General features: G+C 36.4%; 1 protein-coding gene across 2 annotated transcripts in view; it reads left to right on the top strand.

Annotated features, from left to right (window-relative positions):
* Window positions 1–14,764, top strand: part of RSPO2 (R-spondin 2) — a 176,742-nt gene that overhangs the window by 103,495 nt on the left and 58,483 nt on the right. The window contains exons 3-4 of one of the 2 annotated variants that reach the window (XM_073018316.1): window positions 10,913–11,056; window positions 13,483–13,668. In XM_073018316.1, coding sequence (XP_072874417.1) covers window positions 10,913–11,056; window positions 13,483–13,668 — 330 coding nt within the window. Of the gene's footprint in view, window positions 1–10,912; window positions 11,057–13,479; window positions 13,669–14,764 lie in introns of both variants that reach the window. The other variant, XM_073018315.1, reaches the window with a different exon arrangement.

Here is a 14,764-nt window from a genome sequence, read left to right as displayed (position 1 = left end):
TCATTGTGATCTGTAGCACCTGTATGGATAAACCATCAAAGATTTCAGTAGGCTAGATCAGGGATGATATTAACAACTTCAATAATGGTTATTCACCTGCACAGTGCACTGTTTAATGTACTTGTCCACAGTTGCAATGCAGTAGCTGCCTGTTGTAAGATGTAGACCCTGTTTTATTTCTATTCCATTACCCTTTATGGAAAACTCAAAGGGCACTCTTTCTCCTAATTTGTCCTGGAAGATAGATTATATCAAATAGATATTCTAAAAGCTAGAATAAACATTTTTCTCTCTGTGAGAAAGATGGCTATATAATTTTCGATACTCTTTACAAAAGATTTTACTTTTGTTTTTAGTAACAGTACTAATGGTTGGAAAGTAAAAGTCCTGACTTTCCATTTAATAGAGGTAATTGTATTTTTCAAACTTATGTTTGTTTCTTGTGGATTTGGTAGTTCTTGTAAGTGAGCCTATTATTTCAATATAGACCCAAGTTTGGCAACATCATTCTATTATTATATTTCCAAGGCAGATGCCACCTTGTGCTGTTTTTACGTAAATAAAGCATATGCCTAATGCTTTAGTTTTAAAAACACTTTGACCTGCATCTTTTAAATCACATCTGGAAATCCTGCGAGGCAGTTAATATCCTCATTTACAGAGCAGGTAACAGGCGTTCTGTTAAGTCCACTAACTGGCCCAAGGGTTGCCTGCCACTGCATGGTACAACCAAGACTGTATCTACTTTTATCATCAAACTGGATTGGCATACATGACAAAGCCACGCTCACAAACAGAGCTATTAAAATATCTTGCTATAGGACTATAGCTGGACATAAATGTCCAGCTATACTGGACTGTAGGACTGGACATAAACTATAGGACTGGACATAAATGTCAAGCTAGTTGCAGCCCAAACACATGGCTTTGTAAAGTTCTTCTCTCTTCCTTTCTTTCCAACCAGCAACTTCGTTCAAAAGTCAGTGCCACAGCAAGAGAAAAATTAGAAACTTATTAAAATAGAATGGAATATTGACCCACTGACAACTGATCAGGAGTTGTCATTCTTGATTTATCAATACAGCGTGAATAAAATTAAAAATATTGAAAAAAAATTATTCCCATGTCAAGATAACTGAATTCCAGCATCCTTATGCTCATCTGATATTTGTCTTATGCCCACAGCCAGATGGTATATGGAAGACATCACTATGCCTCCCCAAGCTTAAATGCTACCATTTGGTGTTTTCAAAATAAAACTCTTTATTTTTTTTTCCTTTTTTCTATCAAGGTACCCCAGGGATTTCAGTAATTTTCTAGCCTAAGGGTCAGCAAACTATGACCCTGGGGCAAAATTTGGACTGCTATCTTTTCAGTAGGGCCCTTAAGCCAAGAATAGCTTTTAGATTTTTAAGTCATTGAGATTTTAAGACAAAAGAACAATATTTTGTGACACATGAAAATGATACTAACTTTTAAATGTCAATGTTCATAAAGTTTCATTGGAAAACAGCCATGTTGAATCATTTACATATTGTCTATGGCTTCATTTTGTGTAACGACAGAGATGAGTTGTTTAGACAGAGACCGTATGGTCTGCAAAGCCTAAAATATTTATTATCTGGCTCGTTATAGGAAAAGTTTGCTTTAGCCTATTTAGAGTGTAAAGGGATTAAGAGATTCTTCTTGTTTTCCTTGGATGAGGGTTGAGTGGAGGGCAACACATATATTAGCTTACATATGCTTTTCCATTTAGTTGGGTGGAGAGATCTGCATTTTCCAACATTTGGAAAAATCCAACTAAGATGCAGGTCTGAAGTCGATTACACCGCTCTAGTTCTACCTTAATATAAAAGGGTGATAAGTTACCAAAAAAGGAAAAGCACAAGAAGTAACCAAGATGAGAGTTCTAAGAGTGGCAGGAATTTAAAATCTGATATGAGATACTAATTTGGTTTACAATTTTTGAAACTTTTAATTACTATCACATTCCTTTCCTATTTTATTTTGAGGTAGTTGTCCTTCTCCCACTGTTTCCTACCTCCACCATGGGAAAAAAAATTCTCTTTAAGCTTTAACGTTCTTAGCAAATGTGTTTATTTTGATTTCATTTGTTTTGAGAATGATTTCAAATATGCATCACTTGAATATGTGAGAAATAAAGCCAGTATTTTCAGAGTTCATTATTTGACCACATAATTTTACACAAGCCTCAATATTTCTTCATATTTTTTCTATGTGGATGGGCAAGATATAACATTTAAACATTAAAATATTACAGTGAAGCTACTAGCAGCATATTGCAAAGTGTGAATTTGGAGTTTTTAAAGAGTGAACTGTTATAACATTTCAAGTTAAATATTTTTTCCTGATATGTTTTTTGACAGCATATATATCCTCAGAAGTTAAAATAAAAGATACTATGGCATATAAGATAGAACTCTATAGGTATCTAAAGGAACAGTATGTAAATTTCTAGATAGAAATTCATTGTACCTAATGGGAACTTGAGGATTTAAATCACAGCCTAGGTCAGGATTTTATTGTATGATATAGGTAAGTCAAGTATTTCTGCCTTCTTATCTGATGGTTAAGGGAGTAAGGCACAAAGAGAATGTGATTTCTACCATCTGTCTCCCCACCCCAGGTCAAAATTGCCCTTAGATCTTGGTTTCTTAACTCCTGGTTCCTAATGTTCAAGGCAGGTGATTTTCCATGTGGGTGCCCAACAAATGATTGTGATCAGTTGGTTAAGCTGTGTGACCCAAACAAGGGTGAAGTCACTAAGTTTACTCTAGACAGTGGGTAATGCCCTTTATTGGGTAATGCCCTTTATTTGAGTAGTGCATATATATGTATTTTATTATAACTACATCTATACAGTTTATTAAAATTATATCTTTTTTTCCATATGGAGTATCCTATTTGAGCTTCCTTCCATTCGCCATCTTGGACTGCAATTCTTTTGTCCTAGTTGTTAGATTAAAATTTATTTTATTATTCATATTTAATAGTTGCACTTATTTTTAGGAGTGCATGTGATATTTTGATATCTGAATACCACATGAAATGATTAAATCAGAGTAGTTAGGATATCCATCACCTCAAACAGTTCTCTTTTGTGTTGGGAACATTACAGTTCTTCTCTTCTATTTTGAAATGTATAATAAATGATTGCTAACTGTAGTTTTTCCTACAGTACTATTGAATGCTAGAACTTATTCCTTCCATCTAACTATATGTTTGTAGCCCTTGACTAAGTTCTCTTCATCCCCTTCCGTTCCCAGTCTCTGGTAACCACCATTCTACTCTCTATCTCCATGAGATCTACTTTTTTTAGTTTCCACAGGTAAATGAGAATATTTGATGTTTGTCTTTCTGTGCCTGGCTTATTTCACTTAATATAATGTCCCCCAGTTCCATCCATGTAGTGGGAAATGACAGGACTTCATTCTAGTTTTATAACTGAATAACATTCTATTGTGTGTATATACATAAAATATCCTTTCATTCATTGGTGGGTACTCAGGTTAATTCCATATCTTGGCTATTATAAATAGTGCTGCAATAAATATGAAAGTGCAGATCTCTCTCTGATATATTGATTTCCCTTTCTTTTGGATATATACTCAGCAGTGGAATTGCCGGATCGCATGGTAATAAATTTTTATACTCATAAAATCTCACTTTTTGATAACTAATGACACAGCAGGTACTATGCTGAGATCTTTGCACTGATTAAGCCTCTGAATCCTCTCAAAAAGCCTGTGAGATAGAGACTGATAATACCTTTTCTTAAAAAAAAAATACATGAGGACATTAAGACAGAGAAAGCTTCACTGACTTGACCACAGTCACACAATAGTAAGTGGTCCAAGACTCTAACCTCAGATCTGCTAACCACTGTACTATCTGAGTGGCCACTATATTCTCAACATAGTTCTTATTCCTGCCCCTTGCTCTTAATTCTAAGTGTCCTGTTCTGCATTTGACATAGTTGAATTTCATCCTATACCAACTATCCTAACTAATTAAGGCAATCTTGACTTAAACTCATTCTACTGGGTTATAAACAGACTTTAACCCTGGATCTTCTGATCTTCTGTTAATTTAGTAATGCTGGTTCTCTATGTCATCACTCAAATAGTTTAATTGTAAATATAAAACACCTAGTCCTGAAACTTCTGGATCCATCTTTTATTTGGATTGAAATATAATGAAGTTCTAATGAGTTGCATGTTACTTGACTGTATTACAAAAAATGTAATTTTAGCTTTTAGGTAATTTTTATCAATACATAGTCTAATGGAATTATTGCAATGGTACATATTAGAAATGCATGATTTTGAAAACATAAAGCTTAAAACTTAGGAATATTTGTAACCCCATTGCAAATTTTGAGAAGAAATGTTAAATAGTACTTGAAATTGTTAGATTTTTAAACTAAAACTAATTTTAAAAACCTTATATTAAGTTCCATAGTCTAGTGCTTTCCATGTGAAAATTTGCTAAAAGTCTAATTTTGAGTGTTTTGGGAACAAACTGTGCCTTTAATTTCTATTCAAATTTTAGCACATAATAGGCATAGAAATCTCTAGAGGTTTCTAGAGGTTGGCTTGATGTTCTTTGATCCTTGCATCTGCTACTTGAGGACTAAATAAATGCCCTATTGTCAGTGACTGCCACATTCTGAACAGAGATGCTAGTTTAAAGTAAGAGTAGTTGGAGCAACAAGCAATTGGATTTTCATGGTGTGCTAAGGCAATCTGACATTCACAACCCTGATGGGCATGAAGAAATAAGAACATAGATTCCTAGGGGTATTTGAGGTTCCCTCTACTTTATTGACTTCTTCCCTTTCTCCAATAATTGATCGTAATATATATAATTACATTTTGACAGCTAGATTTAACAAAGGTTGATGTTTCTCTGCTGTTAAGGATTTACTTTTCTCATTTATCTGATTGACTATGCTGAGATATTCAATTAAGAGATGGTTCTTGTCATCTTAATTTAGCTGGGAAGAGAAACAAAAGGAACTCTATCCATTTGCCGAGTGCCCTGAGAGCACTGTTGAGACCAAAGGAAGAGAGGATAGTTGTGTGATCTTTGGCTTCTCTCAGTTTTTCATCTTCTCTTCCAGTTGGTTTGTCACTTTTATGGATTCATTATAACTCCTCTCCCTGGTACTGTTACCTCTTAGAGTGTTGAGCCTCCCAGTGGTTTTCCTGACCTCTACTCTCTTCTGCTTTCAGGAAGGTTAACTTTCTGAAAATGTTCACTCCCCAGCTCACTCTGTTTATACGTCTAGCTTAGAGTAGTCACTTTATTCCCTAATTGCCTTTCTGTGGAGCTTTCCCTTCAGTAGACTGAAGATCCTGAGGTGTAAGGACTGTTTTCTCATCTGTGCTTCTATGTACCTGTCAGGATGGTTGGCCCTTAGGGACTGTTACCTGTCTCAATGAGGAAACATGGTGATGCTATGCTCGTGGCCAGAATCTACAGGGACTACTCACTGCTAGTCAGACCAAGCCCCTAATCTTGAACCGAGCTTCATTTTTATTAATACTAATTATTACTTAAATACTTAAAGCCACTCAAAGTATGAATAATTTATAATCCTCACCCACAGCCTCTAAACCCAAGTAACCATCCCATCACCTAACCTCCTCTTCCTCCAAGCTGCTGCTCACTGGTCCATCAACTTGCCATGTGGATTTTCTCTATTGCCTCGTTATGAGGGCAGCTACCCTTGCCAGGACTCTGCTTCTCCTTGTCTCCCTAAAACTTGCTCATCTGAGGTTGCGACTCATAGCACACATCACCCGCCTTCCTTTGATAGTTACATACTCCAGTATAATTGTTTTCAGGTGTTTAACTGTTGATTCTTCCATATGATTTGCAGTTCTTTACAACAACTATGGCTTTTTAATACATAGTACATGTGCAATCAATCTCTCACTAAGCATGCAAATATTACAGAATTTGAACTTTAAATGACATTCATGCTCATTTATTTAGCAAGCATTAAAACTCCACCATGTTTCCTATACTGTGTTAGGAATGGGGAATTCACAGATTGAAAAAAAAAAAAAACTTGAATGGCAGGACAGAAATGGGTCCCTTTTCTGTCTCTAATGTACCCAAGACATGACTCTAATATAATCTCCTGTTACATTGTGGTGCACTGTTAGTGCCACATGGACCCCTCTGGCTTAGCACCTCCAGGATAGGGAATGGGTTTAGGTTCTTAGGGTCTGGCACATACTGTGTTCCTTGAGAATGCTGGGAATGAACTGTTGAGCTGGACTATGGTGTAATTTGAAAAATGTTCTATTAAAGCCTGTACAGGGTACTATGGGAGGATAGGAGAGAGGGTATTCAGCCTATTTTTCTGTTTCTTGGCCAGGGGTAAGCCCTTCTTGCCAAATGGCAGCCCCATCAGACTGCATTTGGATGCAGTTTCACTTGGACAGTAATTTTACTTAAACCAATGTTGGCAGTCCTCATTTGGTGGGTTACATTTTTGAGGAGACACTGTAATTTAGAAGCATGTAAGTTGGCTAAACTAGGATCTTTTATTTGAACGAGGACTTAAAGCCCATATTTTTATAGAAAAGGCCTATGTTTAATAAATTTTAATACACCTATTATGTAGTATACAGTTTTCTAAGGTTTAACAATCTATTGTATGATCCTACTGGTGTTTCAATAGTGACTAACTCATTTATAAGATTTACATAGAGGTTTTCTAAAGTGTATGGAAGAAACTGTTAACACAGTGGCTATTTCTGGGGACTAGGCCTGATGTGCCATTCAGGTGAGAAAAAGGATTTCTATTTTTTCCTGTAAACCTTCTGTACTGCTTTGAGTTTTTACTTATAATGAGAATGTTTTACTTTTATATAAAAATGAGTTAATAGAGTTGATATGAATCCCAATTAAGGATAAAATGCTTAAGTAGTTTTGGAAAATGGCTACAAGCTGGGGGAGAAAAATATAGGACTATGAGACTACACAGGAATTCCCTCCGACCCCCACAAAGCAGAAGAGTTACCTCCTGGAGAAATGGCTGAACAGAGCAGGGGGCTGTGGTTGGATCTGGAGCTGCTGAGGAAAGGGCATCAAGGACTGTGAAGCACGTCAAGCAGGAGACCTCCTGGATTAGGTGGCTTGTGGTGCCGCTTGCTTTCAAAAATATTGGGTTTGGCCAGGCATGGTGGCTCACGCCTGTAATCCAGCACTTTGGGAGGCCGAGGCGGGTGGATCACCTGAGGTCGGGACTTTGAGACCAGCCTGACCAACATGGAGAAACCCCGTCTCTACTAAAAATATAAAATTAGCAGGGCGTGGTGGTGCATGTCTGTAATCCCAGCAACTTGAAGGCTGAGGCCGGAGAATCACTTGAACCAAGGAGGCGGAGATTGCAGTGAGCCAAGATTGTGCCATTGCACTCCAGTCTGGGCAACAAGAGTGAAAGTCTGTCTCTAAATAAATAAAAATAAAAGAATAAAAAGTATTGGGTTTGTAGGTGTTTGTGAGCAGATGAGCTCTGTCAGTGCAGGCTGCCAAATGCATGGGCCGCCTGCATTGGTTTTATGTAGTGGCAAAGAGCAAATGAGGCCAGGATGGTCAGCACAGCTTCAGGTGCTAGGACTTGGCACTGATCAAAGCTTTATAAAAATGCTTTATTACACAGACAATATTTTATTTAGTTTTTTCCCCTTAAAATTTGAGTGAAGGAAAAGCAATGCTATTGAACATGTGAAAACAAAGGATACTGGAAAGAGATGGCTAAATGAAGGTATTTGTTGAAGGTTATAGCAGGTTCAACATTATTAAATCAGGGGTATAATTCATGCACTCAAATCTGAAAAAGTTTTAGATGGGATAGATGCCTTTATTCTTGCCTGTTAAAATCAAAAGAGCTTAATTTTACAATGTTAATGGAGTGGCACTTTTTGAATAAACTTAAGTAGGTCACAAATACATATTGTAATAACCCTTTCTATGATACTAATTACATAAATGTAATTAAAGGATATGAGTCAGAAAAATAACTCTAACATACTTTAAAATTCTATCCCCTCCCTAAATTAACTTCCCTAAGCTACTTCATACAGATGAACACATGCACGCATACATAGTTTTGTGTTGTACTATATATATCTCGCAACGTACCTTTTTTTTTTTTTTGGGATAGGGTCACACTTTGTTGCCTAAGCTACAGTGCAGTGGCGCAAACACAGCTCACTGCAGCCTTGACCTTCTAGGCTCAAGTGATCCTCCTGCTTCAGCCCCCCAGGTAGCTGGGACCGCAGGCACACACCACCATGCCCAGCTGATTTCTTAGAGATGGGGTTTTACCATGTTGCCTAGGTTGAACTTGAACTCCTGAGCTCAAGTGATCCATCCACCTTGGCCTCCCAAAGTGTTGGAATTACAGATGTGAGCCACCATGACCAGCCAACTTGTCTCTTTTTTTTAACTTAACAATGGGTTTTCCAGGTCATTACTTATAATTCACCTTGTACTTTTAAATGGTTATCATTTTCTACAGTTTGAACATATCATATTTATATTCTACTTGAATTCAAGAACAAATAATTAAGCTTTCATCCAACAGGATTTTTACCTGAAGAAGTCCTCAGGGACTTTACAGAGAATGATAGGTATTTCAGCAATTGCATATTCTATGAACTGGTATTAGGAGCATGGAATGAAATGAAGGAAGGGAACTACAAGTAACAGTAAAGATCAGCAAAGGGCCTGGTAAAATTAATTCCAAATGCTATAACTTTTTGGCCAAAAAGCTTATTGGTGTGGCTTTATTTTAAAGAGAAGTCAGACCTTGTAGATGATAGCTGATTTATGAAGTGTAAAGTCCTCTTTTTCTCTTTAAGTATAAGTGTTCTTTTTTTTTCTCTTCACCCTTTAGTTCTGTTTTATCCTTTGGAATGCTCATTACTATTTCTTGGAAAATAACTCTACGGCAAGAAGGGCTGCTTGTTTTTTAAAAAAATATAGCAAGAAAACTAACAATTTGTGGACATAATGGTCATGTATTTTGACCATGATTAAGAGGTTATTGACCAGCTATGGACCATGATTTTATTAAAATATAGGTTAAAGCATTTAAGACTACAAATGAACCTTTTATGGGGTGATAAACTGTTCTTCTGTGCTGACCATTTCCCTCCCCACCAAAGGAGCAGTAGTGTAGATTTGTATGTGGACTTTAACCCACACATATTTGGTGTTCTGTTTATAAATTTGGTAACATTTTAGAAGTTGCATTAGCTGCTTCATACTGGTCATTTAATACACAGAAGCCTGTTTAGACTCAAAATTGAAAGGCAAAGAGTTGCCATTTTTAATAGGTCTAGACACAGTCATTTCTTATGTGATCTATTTTAATGAAATTTATTTTTAGCCTTTAAATGTAGCCTTTAAAGCACTGAAATCTTCAGTGATTTAACATCTTGGCTGCATTTTTTTTTTTTTTTTTTTTTTTACCCATTTATCTCTTTGCTTATGGGAACTATGTGTCTTAAAGCTTCCTGAATCCTTAAAGCAGGAAGTATAGTTCTGGAGGCTTGTTAAATGAATACATGTGATGTCACAGAGTTTTCACAGGACTTTATGTGCTGTCAATTGCATCAGTTAAAACTGTTACAAGTAATAATGTACTACAATCTGTTGAAAACTTGACCTTGGAATTTACCAGTCCTCCAAACTTCTCTCCTTTCCTTGAGGAGTAGTTAAGAGAGTGTATTTATTTTCACCTGTGCATGCCAAGGATTTCTGACCCAGATGTTACTGACCTACCAGGGAATCTGATCTAGAATACAAGCTCATAAATTATTGCTTTGTTTTATACCTTATTGTAATGTATATGGTTTAGTGGAAAAATACATGTTTCTAATTCACTGTGGCTTCTATCTGCAGACTACCTATTATGAGCCTGTCAATTTACATATATTATTACAAAACCTTACAATAGTTTTGTAAGGTCAGTGATGCCCCTGTTTAATACAGGAGGAAATAGAAGCTCAGAGAGGCATATAGTTGTCTAAAGTTACAGAGCTGGTAAGGGCAGAGCTTGGTATTCACACCCAGATGTAACAGACCTGAAAGCACATCTGTTTCACAAACTCCTAGCGGACTTCAGTGAGTGAGTTATAGAGAGAAAGAGAATGGATTTAAAAGACAGATGGTTTTGGCGGCTTTCAGAACCAATTCAGCTGCTACTCTGTTAGTCCCAGGTTTCTTATATGCCAAATGGAGTTTCTAATGCCCACATGTAGGATTATTGTGAAGATTCAATGGAAATATGTGTAAAGCCTTTGACACATTGTAGGTTTTCAACAAAATGACCTAAACTTCCACCCCGCCCCCGGCCCCACCCAGGTCACCCTCTGATGAATGTAGGTGCCAGTGTTGACCAGTGCCCTATAAAATAGACCATGCATTTGAAAACATTTTAAAAATTAAAATTCTTAACTCATTTCCTATACACAAATGCTCATTACAGTGTTCCCATTGGAGGCCTTTTGAGGGTAGGACAGATTTGAATACTGGCAGCAGGTAATTTGTAGAGGGAGTGTTTTCTTTTTCTTTTGAATTTTTTGTTTTAATCCCATCTGGAGATTACTAACATTTCCGAAAGTTCTCATGGCGCGTGGGACCCTGGGCTGGCATTCTCTCTTGGGTTATTGATGTAGTAAGCTGTTGGAAGAGACGGGAATGATTTAGAATGAGACGGCGCTAGGAAACAAATGAGTTAAACAATATTTCTCTGATGATGAGAATTTCAAATGGGCTAACCTATGAGTTTACAAAAGTTTTGTTTGTAAAACAAGTAAATTTCTTTGACTGAAATTTTCTTTTTTCTCTTTAAAATTGTTTTTAGGATGCAGAATAGAAAACTGCGATTCTTGCTTTAGCAAAGACTTTTGTACCAAGTGCAAAGTAGGCTTTTATTTGCATAGAGGCCGTTGCTTTGAAGAATGTCCAGATGGTTTTGCACCATTAGAAGAAACCATGGAATGTGTGGGTGAGTCGTTTTTAATGTGACTCTCAAACTGCAACTTTTATTTTAACACCTGTTTCTTAAAAATATGCATGCTAGATATATTTAAACTAAGAAACAAATTGGTTCTCTTGTTCAGTAGAACTGAAACTTAAGTTCTTTGCTGACTTTAAGTATCATGACAATTGGATAGTCTCATATCTTGCTGTAAAATTTGCTAGTTGTGCATTTGCTAGGTTGATCTACTTAAGTGCTGACAAAGTTTATTCTTAATCATCTGTGTAATACATCTATTTCTTAATAAATTATTAGTAACTGTTAGAGAAAAACATTTTGTTCAGAAGAGAAGTTTTAAGCACTACCACATCAGCTAACTACTCTATTACTTTTGCTATGTGTGGAATTACAGAACTGCTTGCTTAGCTGTTTGTGTTAAAAAAAAAAAAAAAAAAAAAAACCACTTGAAAAGAAATTATTTGTGCCATATTTTGTTGATTATATGTTACAAATGCATTAAAATGATTACCAAATTTATATACCTAGAATGCATAATTTGATATATATGTTTTATCTGTGAAAATAGTAACATATTTTATAAATTTTATATCTTCTGAGTGGGGTAAAATACCTTGGCATTCTTATACCACTGATTTAAAGGTAAAGATCTGTCAGTGGCTGCATAATGATGAATCTCTTAATCTAATCATGGATGTATTGACATGCTCCCTCCCCAGAATTTCATTTGCTGTTATATATCTGATATGATATACAACACAGCTATGTATTAGACTTTACATCCCTTAAAATGGAGACTTAGAAGAAAATTTGAAATTTTTCTATGAAAATATTGCTGAAGTAGTCTATAATTGTGTATTTGAGAGCTTGCAGAGAAGACATTTAAATAAGTGGTTTTTGAAGAAATATGTGCATTTGTGTTTCTACTTATGTGTGAATTAATACATTTATATAGGCACCACTATTAAAATAAGAAAGTCACTAGAAGAACACATTCAGAATGTTGAATTTTCTTTTGAGAGGCAGGACACACACATTACAAATGTTCAGTGGAAACGCTGAAATCCTTAACTATAAGAATGTTATAGAGACTTATGCATTCTTTGAATAAAAAATCTTAAATGTCTTTGAAAAGTCTAAGAAGCAGCCATGACACCCACTGATGTCTAGAAGATGGAAATATTAATTGTATGCAAACTCTGGACCTCAGCCTTCATCCACTAGCGTGAAGAGGAGTTTTAATGGTGAAGTTGATGAGGAGGTCTAGCTTTGTATATGCTTATCCTTTTACTTCCTCCTCTGCCTCCCCTGGGAGTTGGGGGATAGCCTATTTTCCACTATGTGGACTTAACATAGGGGATGCTAAAGGCTTTTACGTATGTAGTAAAAACATACATTTTCAAATGACTGATCACATTTGTTTACTTTTCAAACTATAGTAATGTACACCAATATGGGGAATAAGAACTGTGGTCTCCAGACACCTGCTGAAAGAAAAGAAAAAGTCAGAAAATACAAAGCAAGCTCCCCATTTTTTTCACCAAGTGCTTCCAAACTAAAACACATTTATGGGTTTGGTGGAGGCACATTCAGAACTAGCCTGTAAAATTTTGTCTTCTGTCATGGTAGGAAATAGTGTCTTCTACTTTAGGTTTTAACTGTTGACTCTTTAAAGATTACACATTTTAGTATCATTAGAACTATTCATAATAGCAAAGACATGGGATCAACCTAAATGTTCATCACTGATAGGCTGGATAAAGAAAATGTGGTACATATATACCATCTAATACTATGCAGCCATAAACAAGAACGAGATCAAGTCCTCTGCAGGGACATGGTTGGAATTGGAAGCCATTATGCTCAGCAAACTAATGCAGGAAGAGAATACCAAACACCACACGTTCTCACGTGTGAATGATGGGAACACATAGGCACATGGTGGGAAACAACACACACTAGGGCCTATCAGGATGGGGGCAATGCAGGGAGGGAGAGCATCAGGAAGAATAACTAATGGATGCTGGGCTTAATACCTGGGTGATGGGTTGATCTGTGCAGCAAACTACCATGGCACACATTTACCTATGTAACAAACCTGCACATCCTGCACGTGTACTCCTGAACTTAAAAGTTGAAGGAAAAAACAGAACTGACCAATAGCATCCTTTGAAAACTGAACTAAGACAAATGGAAAGTAACAGCTTATGAATTACTTAAGGGGTATTTTTTTTGATAGAAGTATTCTATGGTTCAAAAAATTAAAGTTCCCAAAAGGCTAGTATAGGTCTTCAAGGCTGTACCACTTAATTTTTGATATCCCAAGGTGGGGCTAGTGAAGGAACACTGCTATGTAAATTTGATGACAGTAAAGCAAATAGATACTAACTTATGTGCTTGTGTTTTTTTCTTTTTCTAAAAATCTTTACTAGAAGGATGTGAAGTTGGTCATTGGAGCGAATGGGGAACTTGTAGCAGAAATAATCGCACATGTGGATTTAAATGGGGTCTGGAAACCAGAACACGGCAAATTGTTAAAAAGCCAGCGAAAGACACAATACCGTGTCCAACCATTGCTGAATCCAGGAGATGCAAGATGGCAATAAGGCACTGTCCAGGAGGTAGGTCTCAATATAATCATTACTGTGTGCTGTGTGCTTTCTGAATTCTCCTGCTTCCTAACCACCCTCCCTTCCAAAAATAAGTATTTATCTTTGAAGGAAATCTGATAATATTGGTGAGGGGATAAAGTTTTGTTGTACTTACTTAAAAACAAATGCTTCAGTTGTGAAAAATATGAAGTGCATATTTTATTACTTTCATAATACCTTAAACATAATTTAGGAGAGCACCTTAGTAATGAGCTTTCTAAAATGAGGTTTCTAAATGTGTTTTGGTGACTTTTTCTGCAAATGTACCATAAAAGCGGGTTCTTATGAAATCAGGCCTTTGCAGATGTTGCTCTGAGGGAAGCGGCCAACTTTCAGTTGAGAAGAGTTTAGATTAGAAAGGTTTATGGAGTCTGTAAAATCATCTGCATCGTTACTAGTTGAAGATGACAACTTAAAATAAACTTGCCCAAACACTGGGAGGAATAAACATTGTCTTAATGTTACCACAATTAGCCGTTTCTCTTTGTTTTGATAATAATTTGTAGAAAACAGCTACTGGTATGTGTGTGTTTACTCAAATCTTTGTAGTAATTGTGCTGATTTGCAGTAATTATTCTGTAATAACAGGATTAGGCCCATTTAGAAATTGGAAGAGCACATAGCTGAGGTGCCGGCCAACGCAGAATCAGTAAGTTGAAGTGCGGGTCTGAGCCCTGTCACTGTGCTGTCCCTAAAGCAGTAATCACTGGGTTACATTTATTTTATCACGGGCGGATGCTACATTGCCATTCGCTCAAAATAGAAGAGCAAAAAAGAAAGTTGTGTTTGGAAAACTGCTCTGTAAAATAATCATAACTTTTGCTTGCCTTCATTCTTTCTGTGGGTGCATAACTTTTCAGCTTTATGACCATAGCCAAGAAAGAGAATATATAAGTGCTTAAAACAGGTTTATATCCGTGTTATGCTGCCTCATAGAGAATGTCTATGATCCATGGAGAAAGACAAAACTTTTAAGACTCGAAGACTCCAGTCGGCCTTTGAGAACTATTGGATCCAGATTCAGAAGCTACTATTAGGAAAGCAGCTTTTCCTCTTGAATTAGTTT

Source organism: Chlorocebus sabaeus, chromosome 8 (genome assembly GCF_047675955.1).
Source record: "Chlorocebus sabaeus isolate Y175 chromosome 8, mChlSab1.0.hap1, whole genome shotgun sequence".
Taxonomy (NCBI): domain Eukaryota; kingdom Metazoa; phylum Chordata; class Mammalia; order Primates; family Cercopithecidae; genus Chlorocebus; species Chlorocebus sabaeus.
This window is presented reverse-complemented; position numbering and strand designations above follow the sequence as displayed.